This window comes from Pungitius pungitius, chromosome 16, assembly GCF_949316345.1.
Source record: "Pungitius pungitius chromosome 16, fPunPun2.1, whole genome shotgun sequence".
Lineage (NCBI taxonomy): Eukaryota > Metazoa > Chordata > Actinopteri > Perciformes > Gasterosteidae > Pungitius > Pungitius pungitius.
Genome location: NC_084915.1, coordinates 7901132 through 7922236, shown reverse-complemented (window position 1 = coordinate 7922236; position 21105 = coordinate 7901132). Strand labels below are relative to the sequence as shown.

The 21105-nt window shown below is 44.5% G+C and overlaps 1 protein-coding gene across 2 annotated transcripts; it reads right to left on the bottom strand.

Annotated features, from left to right (window-relative positions):
* Nucleotides 1–1524: 1524 nt before the first annotated feature.
* Nucleotides 1525–20724, bottom strand: LOC119215193 (uncharacterized). Of its 2 annotated transcripts, XM_037467135.2 has the most exons (22): nucleotides 20487–20724; nucleotides 18033–18175; nucleotides 15902–15932; nucleotides 15234–15342; nucleotides 14220–14276; nucleotides 13853–14036; nucleotides 13503–13748; nucleotides 13230–13385; nucleotides 12865–13146; nucleotides 9749–12261; nucleotides 9498–9624; nucleotides 8362–8467; nucleotides 7540–7745; nucleotides 6688–6839; nucleotides 6538–6606; nucleotides 6315–6463; nucleotides 6079–6193; nucleotides 5338–5525; nucleotides 5039–5180; nucleotides 4834–4960; nucleotides 4524–4694; nucleotides 1525–4109 (listed from the first exon to the last, which is right to left on the bottom strand). In XM_037467135.2, exons 4-22 carry the CDS (start codon nucleotides 15335–15337, stop codon nucleotides 4086–4088), a joined length of 5118 nt encoding a protein of 1705 aa, XP_037323032.2. In that variant the 5' UTR covers nucleotides 15338–15342; nucleotides 15902–15932; nucleotides 18033–18175; nucleotides 20487–20724; the 3' UTR covers nucleotides 1525–4085. The 2 variants fall into 2 exon arrangements, with proteins under 2 accessions (XP_037323032.2, XP_037323033.2); XM_037467136.2 differs by lacking the exon at nucleotides 15902–15932.
* Between the last annotated feature and the right edge of the window lie 381 nt (nucleotides 20725–21105).

Genomic DNA, 21105 nt, shown 5'->3' with positions numbered 1-21105 from the left:
CTGCATTAACGGGCATGAACCCACAACCTCAGACAGCAGGTTGGAGCCTGCAGCCCTACAGTTGTTCCTTTGTGCTATTCAAGCACATGCCTCATTGTGTCCGTTTCTCATATTAGACCTTGGGATTGTTTACTAGACCGCAAAACTGTTTCTAAGTTTACCGTTTGAAGCCCTGACTGCAACCAAACCCTCCTTCTGAGAGAGCAGGTTTGAACTGAGGATCCTCCACACTTCAGCCTTCCTGCTATCTCCCTGCACTGTTCCACCACACACCTGTTGATGCTTTTGAATCCAACCTCAATTCTCATAGATTCTCAGGCTGGAATCCACAACACAACACACTTGTCTGCTGGAATTGGTTGAACAAAAATAAAAATCCATGTGAAAAAAATTACTTCTCACTGTTCTCAGGTCAAATATTTATGCAATTAAAATGTGATTAATTTCGATTTATTAATTACAAAGCCTCTAATTAATTAGATTAATATTTTTAATCGAGTCCCGGCCCTATTTATTTCACTCATTTATTGTGTTCCTTTTCATCGAACACTTTCTATCTCAAGCCACTAGATGCCATTGTTTGTTCTTTTGTCTTTTCGAGCAACATTGCTGACACAAGCCACATAATGTACAGTAGAGCAATAGATAGAGGCTTTGAAAAGCTACATTATCTGCAAAATGTCCGCCAGTGCAAGCGTATAGCTAGGACTCAGTGAGTCAGTTATTAAAGAAACCACTGTGTCTAAAATAGGCATATTAGAGTTTGTCAAAAGAAGTTCACTAAAAGCTTATAGTATGGTGTAATGAAAAAAGGAAATAAATGCAATAGTATTGTACAGTATGTTGAAAATAGCAATAGGGTATTATGTTTAAAAAGGCACAGTATTGTGTGGCAAACAGCCTGATAAGGGACACTATTTTATTTTATTCATAGACAAAGCATGTTAAAGATTATACTATCGAATGAATATAAAGTCCTAGTATAGCATGACAAAATAATTTATTAAGTATTTTTTTTAGTTTGTCAAAAAAGTAACAAATAAAGCTCACCACATCTCCAAATCATGTTTAAAGATTAGAGAACATTTACTGTAATCCTATTGGATTGATAGCAGCACCCAAGCGCCATCTACACACGTCGTTAGCGTGTGAAGAGCGTTAGGATTGTCAAATACTTGACAAATACCTCTAAACATGTAGCATTTCCAAATGACTACAAGGCCAACAAAAAAAACTGTTGCGAAATTGCTTGAATGTTGATGCAATGGTTTATCAATGAAATTGTAAGAGGAAGAATTGTTGGTCTGAATCCATCTTTATATTCCCTCTACTTTGCAAGAGCTGATAAAAGATGACACCCATGTCAAGCATTTGGACGTTTAAGGAGAGCGTGCTGAATGCCGGGAGATTAAATTTTCAACACCGGAAGTCAACGACTTCCAAGGCGGTCGAGCGTGACCAAGTCGCCGACTTCTTGTGTGCAGAAGTGACAGAGCGAATCAAAGGCAAAGACTCATCGTTGAATAATTTATCAAAACATTTTATTTTGTCCAACAACAATACAATATGTCACAGAATAAACACAGAGGGGTTTAAGACAGGTCTGGCTCAGGTTTTCTTCTATGTCTTTTTTTTTTTTAAACAATAAGTGCAGCATAAATCAAATAAGTCAAGAGGAAAAAGAGCATTATCACATCCTTCAAATAATACTAATAATGAGGACAAGACACAAAAAACGAAACCTCAACATTGTTTAAAGTCACATCCCTAAAAGTCTTTGTAAAAGTGTTAAGAATTACAACTACTACTAATGCTCATCATAAAACCACTACTGCCTCACAAGATTATGAATTTCATAAAATGGACAAAAAGCTTTAAAAGATTCTGTATTCATCTGTTAAACACAGTACAAAGACATCATTCTGTTGAAATGGTTTCAAGCACCAACCGGTCGGTTTGAGTTGTATCACAGACTTTTGTATGCTGTTTAATGAGGGGGCATTGAGTCAAGGAGGGGTTTAGCACCAGGAAAAATACACCGCCCCCTGATTGCACTTCCCCTATCCACATGTTATGACCATACTACATTTTTTAAATACCTTGTAGCCCCTTATCAAGTGAAGTAACCTTTGATTTGCAATAAATATGTAAGAAAACCACAATGTACAATATAAATAATGTCACAATTTACAATTTTCTCTTTAATCCAAAATACAGAAACTGACAACAAAAAGAGGTATAAAAGTGGGAAGAAATTCTCGTTGTAGTGGGATACAGGATATTTATAGGGTGTATTATAATGGAGAAACGGCCAAAACAGATGACAGACCGGGGTGGACATATTTGACCATATACAAATTACATTTTTGTTTGAGAATAAAACTACGTAAGTCTTCTAGTGTACCTGAAAACAGTTACTTTATGTACAGTATGTGTGTGCACAGATGAATTAAGGGCATGGCAGAAATGTCAAAATTGCCATATGTGGGGATTTCATTGTAATGTTGATAGTGAGGATCCTCTATTTAAATGTTATTAAATTGGTCGAACTTGGGGTTCAAATGTGTACGTGATACAGTCCAGAGGAAGCAAAGCTTTTCGTTGTACCTTAACCTTGCATTGTGACATATAACACCTAGACGCCAAAAGGTTAGACTATGTAGTCCCTGTTGGGAGAGAGTTGATTGATCTCATGCACGCTGAGTTTTCTCTGGCTCCGTGTGACCTCTCCCGTGACCTCTGTTCTGGTACTAATTCCCACCCCAGTCCCAACAGAATCGGACTTTCTTTTCATTAAAGCGCTGTCTAAATGCCTTTTTTTGTGATGTCTCGTTCATGTGCTCTTCAACAAGTTCAACTGGAAATGTAGCATATTAAACCCCTGGCAGTGCACGGAGCCTCATCACGACGGATGTTTGGGGCACAATCCAAAGTCTGCTTATCTATTTGGCCTTATTGGCTTTTGCATTATAAGATTATGATTGTTTGTCTCTTTGGACATATACAGTATATATAACCCGCTCCCCCCCTCCGAGTCCCTTTATTCTCCATCTATGCACATCACTGTGTAGCTCATAAATTCATTCACAATTTACAATTACGTATTTTCTCTGTCAACACATTTTCTGTGTTTTCAGAAACAAGAACATAGCAACAAAAAGAGGTATAAAACGGATTATTTTCCAATTTCAAAAATAAAAAACGGCACGGTCTGTTGTCTGGGTGTATCATAGAAACCACACTAATGACATTTTATCATTTTTTCAATATACATACTTGATTTCCAACTAAGAAGTAAACCATATTTGTCCTCTAATGAACCCGTATTGTAGAGAAACTGATAAAGGTTTTTGATTTGTTATTTTAAATATGTACAGAAATCATTATATGTGTGTTTAATCCTCTAATTACCTCTCCTATAAATACAGCTTGCAAGGCCAATGTGGTGTACTGATAGGCTGGTAAAACTTTGTAAGTATCTAACGGGAATAAATTAGATTGGAATAGCACCTCAAAGAGTATACAGACAGGAATTACAAATGTCAGAGTTTACCTGAATACCAAAGAAAAACCAAGAGGAACCAATACGATGCCAAATGTGACAATCAGCTACTTCTCCTGTGAAGCGATTCCCCTGCTGGTACAACAGAATCACAGCAAATTCATGGACATATAGAATAACTAGATTGGTATAAAAAAGTTCTACAGAATTTGCATAAAAGTACCTGAATTTAAACACAGAAACGGCTACTTGACGCTTTTGAATCACAGCAGTGTCCGTTGAACATTTAACCTGATTTTCATTGCTAACAGTGCTCACGTTGTTTGTTTTTTTAACATATCTGAAATGCTTTTCATGAAAAGTACCAGTCTAGTCATTCTATTTCAAAACACACGTCCAATCAGCAGCTGGTACGGGGAAGACAGTGAGCTATAGTTGGATTGGCTGAGTATCCATACCTCATTGTGTGATGTAAACAATACTGAGTGAAAGTGGCTGATTCAAAGAGTGTTTGCTGGAATAGACAACATCTGCGCTGCCATCAGAGTTTTGGTTATGGCTGAAAGACACCAGGAAGGAATCCTCACTTTGAAAACGGTGATGGAGCCTGAAGGGGGAAAAAAAATAAGAAAAGAGCTCAGCTGATCACTTCAAAAAGCTGTGTGAGTGTGTGTAAGTTAAGTTATGAATTAGAAACAAAGCTGCAAATATGCACAAAGAAGACACCATAACTTATCATTATTATTATTTCATCATTATAATTATTTTGCTAGATATTTTTTGGCATGTTTGTGTTAATTAGACCTTAAGCGAACTGCTTTGAGCAAACTGGGTCATTTATATATTATTGCCATAAACAAAAGGAAATCAATTTAGGATCTGATGGTCTACTTGGGAAAAGGGTCAACTGTAGTGTTAAGTCAATTAAAATCCTAGATAATGGGGTGAAGCGTTTCACTTTTTCCTTCAGCCTGTGGAAAACGTGTAGCCTCAAACGAGTGATTAGAAAAGTGAGACTGACCAGCGTGAAGTTGTCGTAGGTTCTCATCAGCTCCTCCATTCGGTACTGTTCCAGCACCACGACCCCCCCCAGCGACGGGCTCTTAGCTCGAGCACAGTCCTCACAGTGCACCACGTAGCTCTTCTTACTGCTGTTCTCACTGGTCACAAGCAGGAGATCAAACACCTCCACCTGCATTCACACGCGGTTATGAAACTTGTGAAACAGCTCATATCGCAATTTGAACGCACGCGACGCAACATGTTCCTGCACAGAGCGGACAGCGAGGACAGCGAGGACAGCGAGGACAGGGAGGGACGCAGGGACTCACGTCACACTCGTTGCAGTAGTAGGCCGGCTCGTCCTTCACGCGGCTCTGGTAAGAGATCTTCTTCCCTGCAGCCAACAACTGCTCTCTCAGAATCTGGATGTGCTTGATGGACTGCATCAGGCAGTGTCTGAGGGAGGGAGGGAGGGAGTAAAAGATGTAAACAAACACCCACCCACCAATGGGTAGCGGCGAAGACACGTCTTACTTGATCATCTTGTGGGTGTCCTGGTCGGCGACCTTGATGGTTCGAGCCACGTTCCAAGAAACATGGATCATGGGAACGATCGACTTGACCTTCTTCACGTCGTTCCACTCGTAGCGCTCCAGGGCGAGTTGGTATTGGTACGCTGGGAAGGCAACAAACAAAAATCTTTACGTTCTCATTTGACACAAAGAAAAGACACCTGCATGCCAGCCTTTGGAAGTCAACATCAAATGAGTAAAAAACGAAATAGGAATAGAAAAACAATAGAAAATGTTGCGGTTTTGGTTCCTGCGGCTTACAGTTGAGTGGTCCCACATTCCAGGCGATGTTGTTGCACCAGCCCACAGCCTGGACCCAGTGCACAGTCCCCGCATTGATCCACACCAGGTCTCCGGGCCTCTGAATGAAGCGGTACACCGGAATGTTGGAGCTGTAGAGGTCTTCAAGGACTGGCCACCAGGACCCTGTCAGGTAGTCTACACCATGCCTGAGGGTAACAATTTGCAACGATGCAATTTAGCATAGATACTATAGCTACTCGCTCTCTGTTGAGATGGTGCGTGTGCGCTGGAGTCAGCGTGGCCGTACAGCTTTGTGCTGTCACATGACTAATATTGCGTTCCGGTGCACCAAACGGAATAATAGTCTGGGTTGCTAAAAAGCTAAAAGAATGACTCACTCTTTTTCACCACACGTAATATTGCCTGTTTGACGCTGCCATGGACGGGCTGCTGACTCCACTCTCACTGCTCCTAACCGGCCACAAGTGATCACACAGCCGAGTCTGCTCCCTTTAATTGTTTCTGGCGGTCTGTTTATACGACTATTTGGTTTTTTGAAACGTTTTAAAAAGTAATGTGAGACAAAGCCGAGTCTGCGCGGAATAAAAAGAGAATCTATTGTGTTCCACCCGTCAGCGAAAAAAAATACATCTGATGAACTTTAAAGAGAGAGGGACGGAAGAGGTTGTTTTCCATTGGATCAAACCTTACAGCAGTTAAAGTTGCAGACATATGCCCTTAAACAGCCTCTTCACTCACTTCTCACAGAACTTGTTGATGGCGTCCCAGTAGTGCTCGTGAACAGCGAACCACTCACAGTCACCAGGCCCAATATTGATGTTGACCGAGCAGAAGTTGTTGTTCTCTTGATGACCTAAAGAAAAGCCAACGCTGAATGTGAAATATCAAATCAGCGGTTTACTAAGCTCCGGATTGTGTCGTCAGTCACACACACACACACACACACACACACACACAGACACGCACACACTGACCTGGCGTGCGGCTGCCTGGCACCTTCATGTAGAGCTGGACAGTGTTCATGCCCAGGATGGTATGCCCGACGTGGCTGAGCATGTTGTTGCTGGATTCCACGCGCATGAAAGCGGGCAGCTTAAACAACTCCTGCAGCTGAGGCTTCCACCTGATAAAAACACATGGTGTTAGTGTGAAACAGCAGGTACCCTCAGTGATGTGAACTGTATGACATAATCCCACCTTTTAGGGTCAGAGAGATCAATATTTGTGCCAAATTTAATGATCTTTCCGGCGGTTTTCTGCTCCGAGCTGAAGAAAAGAACAAAGTCTCAGTTTTCTATTAACGCAGTGAACATTGTGAACTCTTTGTTCAGCCTGTTTTGCGCTGACCTGGCGTTGGAAATAACCGGTTGGGCTTTGCTGAAGAAGGTAGAAGGACTGCCTTTGATGTTGACTAATGTCAGAGCAGCCTTTGTAGCGGCTTTTGTTTCTGAAGACTGGGTTTCCTCTCCTTCCTCTTCGTTCTCGCTCTCTTTCTCATCCTGTAACACATCTACATGAGCTTAGCTGACAGGTTGGCCGACAGCTAGAAGCTAGTTAGAACTTTTAGCACAGTTGTTATTCGTCGAAATAATCCAACAGTTTAGGAATCGTGCATTATTTTGTATTGTCGAGTGCTCTTCATGACGCACAACATTTTTGTAAACTATATGCAAGAACATTTGAGGTTTATGCTTATGAGCACTGCTCATTTATCATCACCACCGGTGTCTAGAATCCAGGGGAATATTCTTGGATCTAATCACAGCATCACGACCACCTTTAAAAATACTATGTCCCAATGCAATCTAATCACCAAATACCTTTTACCATTCATTTCATGTTTATGTTTAAACTACTCTCAAACACCCAAAGTCTCCCCCGATTTAAATGATTTTACCAAAGATTGAAAAGAAGACTCATAAGACAACGTATACAACACAAGATAAATAAGAAATCAATACAAGAGGTCTAACGGTGGTGATGTTTAACAGAGGTAGCTGTTGCAGTGACAAATTTTCAAATTTTCCAATTAAAATCATTAAATCAAGAATCTTTAAAAAAGTATTATGGCCCAGTGGCGCCTTTCTGGTTTTTAAATATTAAATTGGGTGAGAGTTCCAAAACAAGCCGGTTTAAATCAATTAACTACAAAATGTTAAACCGTCTGCGTGTGAGTTGGACAGGTGGGAATTGTTCTACCTGCAGGCTCTCTTGGAAGCTCGAGGCCTGGTACTGAGCATATTTATCAATGGTGGTGTGTGAGCGGCTGCTTTCGCAGGGCCACGTCTGCGTGGAACCACTCGAATCCCAGTTCTCGTCAGCGGGCTGCTGAACCTGGGTCCTCACTTCCACTGCATGCTCCGCATTGGCCTCCACCAAAGATTTGGTCGAGAACAGACCAAGGTCTAAAATAGGGAAAGGAAAGAAGAAAACAGGGACATTCGTCAGATAGATATTACTTTATAGCTTTTTTATGATTTAGAACTGTAATTTCTCGAGGCGTCTGTTGAATTCACGGTTATGTAGCATTGGGTGATTTACAAGGAGGTATGAGAGAGAGAGAGAGAGAGAGAGAGAGAGAGAAAAAGGTGTAGAAATGGAAATAAGATCAGCTACTGGATGATTGTAAAACACTAAATGAAATATGCAAACACATTCAAATGAAGATTCCTCTCTCAAAGTGCAGCCTACGAGCGGGCGAGCCATCACATCATGATGTTGAGCATACAAGGTCTGCATCCAAAGATAGATCATAAAGACACTATTGTGACTTAGAGAATATGTAAATGTATGTTGAATCAAAATTCTCACTTGTCTCGAATGTCATGTGTAAAATCCCTTCTTCTGCGTGTGACATAACGCCCAATTTTATGATATGCTGCATGTACATCAGGATGATCATCACCTTCTCTTTCCCTGCATTACAATCCTCATAAAATCATCAACAAGGGCCCTAATCTGTGTCAATGTGTTAAAAAAAAAAAAAAACGTGGCTGATATGAGTGTGGTGGATAAACTTACTCAGGCGGAGGGATCCGGCGAGGCCTCTGATGACAGTAACTGCGTTTTTGGGATCAGTGCAAAACTGAAGCAGAACTGGAGAGAAGGCGTCCCTCTTGCTCTCCAACTGAAGAAGAAACACAGAATAAGTATGAATATTTGGACACGGTGAAGGAAGTAATCAATTTGTTTTGAAGACAAATGAAAAATACTGACAGTAGGTTGGTAACGTGTAGATGTCTTGAAACAAGGTATGATAAGGCAGCTCTCTCTGCTGCTATCGAGAAAACAATCCAAGACATAATTCAAAGATTTATGGTGACGATTTACTCATTTTCTTAGTTCAAATGAGCACAAACCATTTTTGTTGAACCAAAGTTCAGTTGAGTAAACTATACTGTGGCCTGAAGTTTACATGTCTCATACATGCTCACTCATCGTTTCCTTACATTTTGTTGTTTGGGGCCCGTCAATCATAACATCAGCTGGTCTCATCTACCAAACGGCTCAGCAACACACCTGCATTGTTAGCCTGTCTTCTTGGCGCTTTCTCTTTTTAAATGATAGTCTCTTTGCCTTTAGTGCACTCATGTTCCCCCTCATCAGATTCATCCGCCTCTTAACACTCTAATAACTGTCTCTCGTGATTGAAGCAGGCTTACGTCCAATGGGACGCTTTTCACACCGCTGGGGCTTCGCAACGATCAAACAATGGGTGCAGTCGCCATATTGAGGCAGAGCGGTGCGTTGAGTTCAATGCTAACATCAGCAATGATAGGATGCTATATGCAGAGTTTAGAGCATCACAATGCTAACAATGACTATCTGGCACTAAAGGCAAAGTAATAATGATGGAGAATTGTAATAGTTTGGAGAATATTTAGTCATAAAGTGTTGCAAAAATACATTTTTGGCAGTAAATGAAAGACTTCCTCCTGAGGGGAACGTGTCTGCACAAAAGGGTATGCCAACCCATTGGATAGCTGTCAAGGTAAATCTGCAGACCGGCCGGCCAACCCGCAGACGCCGCTGACATTGCCATCCATAGAACCGTGCCTCTAGCACGGCTGAAACACGGCGTTCCCATTTCCCACACTTGACGATGCCACTTGATGAGCCGCTTCGCATCAGAGTGTCCTAATGTGCGGGGGACTCACGTAGATGCTTGGTGTAGGAGGGTTGAGCTTCGCTCGAGGAATGATGGCCATTGTGGCAATGTTAGGTTTGACAGAGAAGGCGGGAAGGAGGAAAGACTCCTTGAACTTCCCCTTCACCCTCGTCCCCCTGGAAAAAATATCACAGGGCAATACTAAATTCATCAAGAGTAACAGTATATGGATATATATATATATATATATATATATATAGGGAATGCCAAATTTAGGAGAATCGCTGTCACAGAACTCACTTGCAGGCTCGGACCACTTCAGCGCCCGTGTTCCCGATGCAGATCTTGGAGAGTGGGATTCTTTGCTCCTCCAACTCCGATATGTTGAATGTTTGTCTTCCAGCGCTTTCCACCTTAATCAAGAGGATCCGTAGCTCCTTAGTGAAGCCCATGGACAACGCTTTCAGCTTCATGGGGTCGACTGGACCTACTGAACAGGGAGGTTTACTCGCTGTTGTGGTCGGGCCTGCTTTGGAGGTATTGGTTGTTTCAGTCGAGCTGGGGCTCTTGTTATGTGTTTTTCCAGGAGCTGAGGAGATCTCATTTTCCAACTCTTCCTTCTTCTCAGTCACGATCTTTACATTTGCGTCCTTGTCCAATTTTTCTTCATGGATGTGTTCGCCCTCCAGGGTTGTTTTTTTCCGACCCTTCTTACTATTTTTGAACGGCTTGGGTGACTTTCTGGAGACGGACGATTCTCTTTCTCCCAAATTCCGGATCTCTTTCACTTTGTTTTTAGAACAGAGGTTGCTGCTCTCCTCCGTCTTGATCTTGATCTTGATCTCTCCTTCACTCCCCCCGTCGTTGACCTTTTGTTTTTTCTTTCGGTCCGCGTATTCGCTCTGTCTCTCTTCACCGCGTACCCTCTCCTCCTTGGTGGAGAGAGTGATGAGGCCGGTGAAAGAAGCTGTATGCGTTGTGGTCAGTCTCAGCTTTGCACTCAGCGATCCATCCAGAAGAGAGGACTCTTTTCGCTCCGGGACAATCTCCATGTCCTTCTCCTGTTTACTCTCTTTCCTGATGATCTTGATTTCTTCCTGCAGCTCCTGCACCGGGGCGTCCGCCACACGCTTCCTCCCACTGTGGTTTCTCAAAAATGTGGAGGTAGAGTGAGTCGGTGACTGCTGACTGGATGCGGACGATGCCGTTAGGTCGGACTGTGGGGAGAAATCCGGATGCTCGTGGATGATCTCTGGCCCCAGTTCAAGAGAAGAGGAGTACTTCACTCCTCCCGTGGAGCAGGGAGGAGATCCCCCAAATGGACCGCCTCGAGATGTGACCCTGTGCCCTCCGAGAAAGGTGGCCAGGCTCTTGAAGACATCATCCAAACCGGTTTCGTGGTGGCGAAGTTCACGCAGAAGAGAGCCAGAGGTTTCCCTGCAGCTGTCCGCCTCTTCTTCCTTTTCTTTGTCCGCAACCTGCTCCGATGCACAAGGCAGATGGCCGAGTTCAGACACGCCGCCGTGGGAATAATCAGCCTTATCCTTATTCACGTCGTCAGTGCTCTCGCTGTCAACGGGAGGGGGAGAGAAGCACTGGGTGGGGCTGGGCTGGAGGACGGGTCTGCTCAACACTCCCTTCCCCAGCTCCTCTTCATCTTCTCCCAGAGTGGATACTGGAGAGCCCTGCCAGCTGAGAACGGGAGGAGTGTTGGCGAGGTCGTCTCCCGCTTCCCTCGCGCTTCCCACAGGCTGTAGGTCCGGAGCGCCGAGAGCCCCTCCCTGGCCACCTTCTTTGCCATGAACGGGCTGCTGTACGGTGACGGCACACGCTGTGCTGAGAGGCGCTAATGCTTTAAGTAAAAGGGACGGCAGTGTGTCGGCGGGCTTTGCCTCTGCTCGCCCTTCTGATGGCGATGGGGCGGCAGCGGGCCTCTTGCCGGACTGGTTGGGGCATTTCTTCCTGGGAAGAGACCCAAGTTTTAGTTGTTCCTTGAAAGGGAGTTTTGGGGGACAGCTCTTCTTCTTGGGTATTTGGGGATTTTCACATTTTGACAGTGGCTGCTGTAAAGGAGAGTTTGTGGATGGCTCGTGTGTCCTCTCTGCGTGTTCCCTCCTCTGCCTGTGCTTGGGTGGTAACTCGCCTTGATATTCTGGGGAAAGCGTTGAAATCTCCATTTTATGTATTTTGGCTTCGCCTGAAGATCTGAAAGTAGAGCTGGAGGTAAACAATTCATTTTCTATGACCTTAGATTTCAAGCCGAGCTTTCTTTCCCTCCTTGCTGCTTTATCCCTCTTCCTTTTGCTCTCTGCCAACCTTTTTTCCTCTTTTTTCTTATGCCGCTTCCTCTCTTCACCCTTTTGGTTTGTCTTCCTCTGCTTTTTTACCAGCTTCTCTGTTTTTGTCAGTTCTTTGAACTCCCTTTCCGGCTCTATTGCTCTTGATTGGCTGTGCGGGGACTGTCGTGAGCAGGGGGGCTGCAGGGTCTTCCTATATTTGACCTCTGAAAACTTGGATTTTAGACCAGCGTGAGATGTGAGAGACGTTGTAGATGTCAGGCTAGGTCTCTGGTTGTAATTTGGGCTTCCCTGGAGGTCCTGCTGCCCACTGAGGCCAGGGATGAACTGATGACTGATCGGTGGGTCTTTTCTGCTACTGGCCACTGTGTATGAAGAGGAACTGGGAGAAGCGTGTGGACTGCTGGCAGAAGAACCTCCATCTTTAGGGCTAAAGAGGAGGGATGAATAGGAAGGAGAGTCTGCACCAGAAGACTTGCAGAGGGCTGGATCCCTCTGATGAGTGCGCTGAGGTTCCTGCAAAAAACCACATCTGTTTAGACATTTGTTCAAACGATAGAACACTCAATTACATAGATTCCATTAAAAGATGCCGTTTTCAATGCAGTAATATGCATTTTCTTTTTCTTATTAAAATATTACATACTGGGGTTGGAGTTTTGGAATTGCACAAATTGTGATTGTGATGTGTGACGATTCCAGTCCCAATAGCATCAATCACTTTGTTTTTAGACCATGTTTTAATACTAGACCTCATTTCTATGGCGCTTCCATGGTCTTAGTTTTTTAATGTAGCACGTTTTAATGATACTAAAGATCTTTGATCTCAGATTTTTGTAAAAAAAACGCATTGCTGTGCTGTGTCTCAAATGTATCGCCAGCTTCCCAGCCTTCTGATGTTGGACATTACTTGTATTTGACCTATATACTGTTGACCAGCTGTCTCACCCTAGAGATCACCTTTCTCTCCTAACAGACATAAATGGGACTATGGCAGGAATGTATGAAGTAGAAGAAGTTAATGATATCATTAAGAGAAACTTGACTGGTGACATACACACACACACTCTACATATCCACCCGTTGTGTGTTCCTACTATTTGAACATTTATTTCTTACTGTGCTTTGTTTGTGTGGATGGCTCCGTGAATCCTTTTCCCCAAAAGGGTGGGGCGGCATGTCGTGCGATGGGGCTCTGGGGTGGGCCGTGTGTCGTGGATAGTAGCGGTGATGGTTTGGGCTGTAAGGCACACGGGTGTGGTCTGCTGGTGATGATGCGATTCTCTGGTCGACCTTCCCCCTGCTTCCGTGTTGGGGTGGTCTGCTGCCACAGCCCTGTTTCGGAGCCGCTAGGTGACTGTTACTTAAGCCGTGTCCTCCAGCTCGCAGTTTAGAGGTTTCCTGCGAAAAACAAAAAAAACAATAACAGTGATGTTTGCTCGGATTGATCTTTTAGGAATCATTTGCGGACTCTGAAAGCTGACCTGTTGCTGTGTTGTTGAGGTCCTGTGGTCATAGTGGTGGCAATGACCCGACCTTTCGTTAGGGGGCTTCCAGTTGTCCGGGTTGGAGCGGTGGTGGCGCGGTGGTGATGAAGCGTGGACAGGTGGAGACAAATGTCTTGTTCCAGGATGAGATGGCTAAGAAGGGAAGACACAAAATAATACCCAAAGGAATCTGTTTCCAATGGGTGGTGCTATTGCACAGGATTAAAAGCGAGTCCATTTAACAAAAGAATCAATGCCAACAAACTCCACCTGATCGGGGCCAAGGTCCCTTCTCCTCTTGGAGGAACATTCGTCCCTCGGGGATACAGGGTGCTGTGCAGGGGAACTGTGGTGGTGCAGATGGTCTCGCCGCTGGTGGAGGGCGGGCCGTTTCCATGGTCCCGGTCTGTCGTTTACAATCCTGCCGGAAAAGTTCCTCCTGCAGTCTGAAGGGGCCCATCTCTCTGGCGGGGACTGGAGTTCTATGTTGGTGCGATGCAGGCGAGACCCCCCATGCTAAAAATGTATAAGAGAAACAGAACATAATATATGACGACAGGCGTAGAAGTAATATCGTCAACTCTTTAAAGGTAATGTTGTAGTGGAACTGCAGGTCTCACCAAAGAGTTGCCGGCAATGTTGTCCCAGTTTGCGTAGCGCTCTCCCGGCCCTGTAGGGTAGCCGCTGGGGGGGGCGCCTCTGTTGTGGAATGAGCGAGTGGAGTTCTGATGCCAGTTCTGAGCCTCAAATGACTCTTTTCCATCCCAGAGACGAAGAGGCTGCCTGTGCCCCGTTCTCTCCCCCCTGAGCAAAAGACCCAATGCACTAAGCAACACATGTCATGACACAGCTCCAAAATGACTACTACTAGCAGTAGTAGTAGTAGTAGTAGTACTAGTAGTAATAGTAGTAGCAGTAGTAGCGAAAGTTGAATTTCCAAATGGTTTCAGTGAAATGACAGAACTTGCTCTATCATGAGTTACTCACCTGTTATAAAGACGACTTGATGGTGGACTATGTGCTTGATTGCGCCCTCCATGGCACCTGTAGTGGCAAAAAAATCACTAAAAAATTGACACTCCCAAGAAAATAATTTAGGGTTAAAAATATTAATAAACGCATCATGGAATGAATGGGGAAATTAATTATCTAGAAAATAACTTCTAGTTAAAGGATCATGTTTGTGATATAGGATTTACAATCACATATATGTACCGGTATGTATATATATATATATATATATATAATATATATATATATATATATATATATATATATATATATATATATATATATATATATATATATATATATATATATATGGAAAAAAAATACAAAATACCAGTAAGTGTCTATAGTGCTGTATTTATGTCATGCGATTTTCAGAGTCACAATTGTTACAAATGCTGATTGTGAATTTGTTGCCAAACAGCAACAGACATAATCATATTCATTCAGTCACCTTCGACTGCTGCAGCTGAGAAGCTAGATTAAAGCTTCACACAGCTGCAGCTGAAGAAGTTATAGTTTCATTCACTAGAGTCGTGCTTATCTAAACCGCAGATGGGCTCCTGCTTCCAGCTTTTTTTCATGAATATGCCCATCCCAACTTCAGATAATCAGTCCGTCCCACAAAGTGGTGCTTATCTTGAAAACAAAAACTGGAGTCCCACCTGCTTATATGACCCTTGTGCCAAACTGCCACTATCCACTCCGAATGAGTTTACACGATCCTCAGGATGTTGTTTATCTTTTCCAAACTCACTCTGTGTCAATGGCCCTTACATTGTATCTGTAGTCTTAACGGTTCCAGCCACCAACCTTTCACTCCTGCGAAGCTTGCTGCAGTCTAATTTAGAGTCAAATAATCAATGAGGAATCTCTGTCCAGTACAGTAGTAGCACAATACTAAAGCGCCATATGATAGAGGTGCACTTGCGAATGGACTAGTACCATTTCTTTAAGAATCAAAAGGTGAAGTGCTGCGATGGTGCTGCTGACCTTTCCGTTTGGCTCCATGGAGCCCATTGTCCTCTGTTTGGTCCTCCAGCTGGATAGGAGTCCCATGTGTCACGGCCAGAGTACAGCTCTGCGGGGTGATACATGCAGCCTGAAACACAGATCATGTTTAATGCGTACAGTGTTCATATGTAAATAAACTAATGAAAACATCAATAAAAATATGATATCTCATTTGAAGAACGTCCGGCTAAATAAGCAACTTCAACAAATTAGATAGTAGCTTATGCAACAGCAATGCCCACCACTTTACACCGAAGCTTTAGTACCACGATGCTTATCCAGAAGACTGCTAGGCTCACCGATTCGTTAATTGAAAAGGCCCACAGGAAGGGCCCTGTAATCAGGTAATGTCAAATCCAATTACAGCAGCAGGTGAACACTCACAATACGCACTACACGCAGCGACTCACGCATGGATACATTCTGGGGTTTGATACCGTTTTGGCAGTGATTTTCAGCATCTTCCTCCTCTATTAACTGCCTTTCTCACGAACAATACAGTCAACAACAATCGATAGGTGCTTTAATCAACATTGGGTTTCCATCAAGTAATAAAGTGGTGCACAAAGCACATTTTTGCATGTAAAAAGCAACACACACACACACCAAACCCACAACCAAAGTACTGAGACAGAGACAAATGTTACCAGTCTTGGTCTGTGTTTGGGAGGCCCTCCACTTCAGACCAAAAGAGAGAGAAAGAAGAGAGAGAAACATGAATGTTGGCAAAAACATTACTTTTGTTCTGGCTCATCCTTGTGGGTCTGTGATTTACATCTAGACCATGTGCCATGGATCTCTGGTGCATGCGATATCATCAAGCTGCATTTCCTGCTGCACTGTACTGTATGTGTTCAGCAGTCATATCATCAGTCAGCCAGAGCTGCTTTGTGCATTCAGCTCTTTCTAATCAATGCTACCCAGCAGCCACACCAGCCAGTGGTTAACAGAAAAAAAAGACATGGCACTAAAAAAAAGGGCTGTGGCAACCTCACTTTAAGAGCAGACAACCAAAAACGGCTGGAGAATTTCTTATTTGACAGGACTGGTGGTGAATGTGTCTCCCATCTTCCATCCTGTCTCACAGTTCATCTTCAGCTGCTAGTTCATTGGGGTTATGCATCTTCCTGTCGTTGGCTTAAATTATAGAAACTCAACAAAGCACAGTCTTGGTGTATTAAAGCACCGGGTCAGGTGTTCGCCTGGTTGTGTCTCTGCAGAATTTCGAGTTGTTAACTAATTGTATTGTCACATTTTATTTTCCTTCCTTACCCTGCCTGATGTGCATTTTTTTCCTTTTTATTGTTACTTTCTCCCCATTTGTTGGAAATGAAATTGTTGAGTGAGGTCACTTATTTGACCATGTACAGGAATGATGTCCTACCGTTTCTCTTTGCTGCTGCCAAACATTCAGTAACCTATTTCCTCTTGAAATTAGCTGACCTTGTAAGGATCAACTTTGCATGCTGAAGAGAGCTTTACTGTATTGCTGATAGGTTGCACCTCTATATGCATTCATTTCCTAAATCTATTTATAAATACCATGATGATATATGTTGTTTAACAATTGAACCCTTCCGCTGTGGTACATTTGTTCTATAAATGTTTTCTTGATTTTTGCAGATGTAAAAAAAAAACCTTTTCCTACCAGTTGCTAGAGCAACTGAAGCCAGACGGTACTTTACACTGAGGCTTTAGGCATTTTAAAGTCAACTGCATTTACATTTATTCTTGGAGTGCAAAGGAGGATACACGGAAGGCAATTTCTCTACAGACAACGTCTAACGGCTGCATGCATTCATCCTCTGCGCTGTGAGCCATCGGTTGCTACACAAAGCTGTGCGCCGTGAATGTCCGGTAGCATCCACTCAAAAACCTCACATCCCCGCCTGTTCCAGAAAATTCAGCTTCACAGAGACCAGCTTTCCTGAGCTTCTGTGATTCTCTCGCTAACGCTAAAACAATCGAACACTAAGAAGCTTCTGATCTCGGGCTTGCACTTTATACTCAGACCTGCCCATTTGTGTCCCGGAATGTCAAGTTATGCCAATGTCACGTCGACTCTCATTGCATGCTTCCCTCATGCAAACATATTGTAGACTGATTCGCCATTACACTTTTTAGTTGCAACCAGCCTCCTGTTGGTAGTTGAGCAACAATACACATGCCGTAAAACATGTACTGTAGACCCTTCCTGTTGCACACAGGGACACCAAGGCGGTGGAGAGTTGTAGGGGGAGCTGTCAGTCGGCAGCAGCAGCTTGAATTTAATTCTGCACAACAATGCATCTGGGCCTCCAATATCAAACCCATCTGCGCAGGGTTAAATCCAGACATCTGGAATCCAGCTCTGCGGCCAAATTATGTCACGTGCAAAAGGGGTTAAGTTGCTGTTGGGTGAACCCGCTGCTTCGCAGTGAGATACGTTTAAGAAAAGAATGTGCAATGCAAACACTGCAGTATAAGAGGGGGTTGGGTTCCTGACTGGTATAATGAACTAAATGAGCACAAATGATGCTGTACCAATTCATTCTTACATTTGTCATGCCTGTGGGTGGTATTAGTTGCAACTATTAGGTTCGACTTGCTGTCTACACCCCTCAGTCTCACTCTCCTTTAGTCACCAAGGAAACCCTGGTCATCTGTCTAAAACCAAAGAGGGGTATCCATGCACCCTTTAATGTCTCTGCCAAAAGAAACATGTGACTGTATAACTACTGTATTTCTGACGTAATAGTGCATCTGTTTGTGTCCATGCAGCCCCGTAACCCATCTCACCTCACAAAGGGCACTGGGAGGAAAAGGGGGGAGACACACTTCGTTCCGGATCCGAGGATGCCGTCGGTCAAGATTAGCGAGGCAGCGGACCCCGTGCAGACCTGGACCCCTTTAGAGAGACACGCTCATCCTCCGCGACTTGGCTAACACACACAGACACACATCGTAGAGGGAGTGAGGAAATACCACAGTTAGTTGGTGCACAAGATGACATGATGCACAAGATAGAAAGGTTTTATTGTCTCAAATCAAGGGCAGTATCTCGCACTCCATCTCTCAAGTCCCACTGCCATTCCCTTCCATTCCCTCCTTGCCTCTCGTTTCCTCCAGCACTCGCTTTCACACACATTTGCCTGTTGTAAGCCATACCCACTCTAGACAAAGGAAGAGGATGAAATGAGATGGAAGTATGGGTGGGAGAGGATGGACGGGCCAGGAGCCTCTGACAGGCTTTCTTGGCTCCTGTCTTTCATGTTATGGCCCTTGCCCTTTGCTATCTTCACTGTGTGTTTCAACAAGGCACCTTTTCTTCCTTGATACCCAATATCCCTGCTGCCTCCTTTCTCTTTTAGGCTATGTGTACGGCTCTGCCTATGCCTCACCCTCCCTTTTCTCCGCACGCTGGGTCCCTGTATCCCTGGCAACCGATGATATCATTTAGTCCAGAGCTGGGAGCAAGGCCCCCGAAGCAAGGAGGGGAGTGTTTGTGTGCGAGTGTGATTTTGACATAGGGAGCGAGGGGTGGGGGGTACGGGAAGGAGGTGGAGTTGTTTATTGGATTCAATACTTCCACATTTCTCCTTTCTTTTCTACGTGAAGACGTCTGCGACCATTTCACAGCCGCTCTGTCAGCGGAAAGAGACACGTTCATTGTTTAGTGAAGAGCTGCCACGGCTCCCCGATTCGTCCACTCATTTGGACGAGCCGACAGTCAGAGCCATTCTAGCATACCCCACACTGCTCAGAGCGGCTTGCTAGTCGCAACGAACCACTGCAGATGTGCACCTCTCGCTGTGACTTCCCGTGTGCATGTGTGTAAGTGGTAAGGATACTGATCCTATACCATAAAAGGAAGGGATGGGGTGCAGCAGAGCGGGCCTGTCTCTGGTGGCTCCTTGGCTAGCTAACGCGAGAAGCAGTGATAAGGGGGGCGTGGGGGGGCAGATGGAGCCGAAGCAGACACATAGACTGGACAGACAACCCCCCCTGCGTGTGATTTTATTGGCCTCAGCACCGAAATAGCGTCACGATCACAGACACGGCGTACAGTATGAGAAGAATATCAATCACATTTCTAAAAATAACCTCCCCGCAGCCCCGATTCCCCTCGGCTCTATCCCCCTCTCCCCCCTCTGAAATAGCAGCTTCTCCCGGTGTATGCTCCATAAAGCACAGCCCTCTGAGGGGTACTGGAATGTACCAAGGCAAGGTCAAGAACTAGAAAGAGGGGTGTCTTCTGCAAACAATGCCAAATGAACAGCTTTTATTTTTGTGAACAAAGACTGTGAGGCAGGTTAACAGGTTTGCGGAAGGCACTGGATGCACGTGTGTGTGTGTGTATGTGTGTGTGTGTGTGTGTGGCAGCTGGCTTGTGTGGTGAATAGTAGAGTCACATGTCCAGGCTAGTTGGTTACCTAAACTGGTGCATCAGCTGGAGGCATAGTTAAAAGCTGCCACACACAATCCATTCCATTAGAAAACAGTTTAAAAAGTAAACAAGTGGAAGTCAATGGTGAACAGAGCCAAGCTAAATGCTGTCGGAGTGAGACGTGTTTATCAGACGGAGACCAACGCTCACTGGAGCCAAATACTTATGTGACACAGTTTAAACATGATTTCAGACAAAGCACTTGGTAGCTTCTTACTACTGTACGCCTCCCGCACACACACACACACACACACACACACACACACACACACACACACACACACACACACACACACACACACACACACACACACACACCGGCAGATATTCAACAGTTAAACGTTCCACGGAGCACAAACGTGACCGCATCGCAGGTGTAAACCGCGACAGTTCCCCCTCAAATTCATCATTTCACAATTCTGCTCCAGCTCCCCGTGTCTGCACGTGAGCACCATATGTGTGCGTGCGCGTGTGCGTGTGTCTCTGTGTGAGCTTCATGCATGAACGTGCAGCACTGTCTGTCGACACACACACACATACACACACACACACACACACACACACACACACACACACACACACACGCACACACACACACACACACTGCAATATGTTCTGCCAAGACAGATCGTTGAGGGAAAACGGCACACATTAGATAGAGAACTGTAGACACCCAGAGGAGGATATACACACAAATACACGCGCACGCCCCATCCGCACAGGTACATGTGGTACAAGCAGTGTATTTACATTCAGACAAATGCAAACAGCACATGAAGCTACTCCTCTGCAATGCCTCCTTTTACCTTTTGTGTGTGTGTGTGTGTGCGCGCCTTCGTTCTCTCTGGTCCACGAGCCCCTCTGCTCCCCTTTTACTCCCTTTCAACTCCTCTCGCCACCTTGTCTCACCCGATCCTCTCCTCTCGTCTTCTTTCTCCCCCCTCTCCTCTCCTCTCCTCTACACCTCTTCCTGTTTCCCCTGTACTCTCCGATGCTCGCAGTCTCCGTGCACACCGATCCATCTACGGAGACCGAGGGGGCGGGCCCACGAGCTGCCAATCACACGCTGCGAGCCAATGAGATGGGAGAGAATCTGTAATCTGACATTTTTGCAGCGAGCTGCTGGTGGAGGGGGCATCAGCAGACAGAGGCATGGAGGGGGTATTTATTTCTCTCTCTTCCGCTGTGTGTGTGTGTGTGTGAGAGAGAGAGAGTGAGAGAGAGATAGAGTTGGAACATGGCCAGTAGCCTACTGTAAAGGATACAGCACATTTTTATTTATTTTTTTCTGTTAAAAAATGTTCTTCTGAAGCTCTTATTTTTTTCACCTTCCTGAAAATCCCAACAGAAGAGCACACGTAATGTCTTAATCAAAGGGTCGAGTGCTCGTGGAATGAAATATGAAGCGCATTGTGTGTTGATAAA

Coding starts and splice junctions, on each gene's coding strand:
- LOC119215193 (XM_037467135.2), bottom strand. CDS start 15,337: ATGTATCACCCCGCAGAGCTGTACTCTGGCCGTGACACATGGGACTCC. Junction 13,147..13,229: donor CCTCAACAACACAGCAACAG/GTCAGCTTTCAG, acceptor TGTTTTTCGCAG/GAAACCTCTAAACTGCGAGC. Junction 6,840..7,539: donor GCTTCCAAGAGAGCCTGCAG/GTAGAACAATTC, acceptor GATGTGTTACAG/GATGAGAAAGAGAGCGAGAA.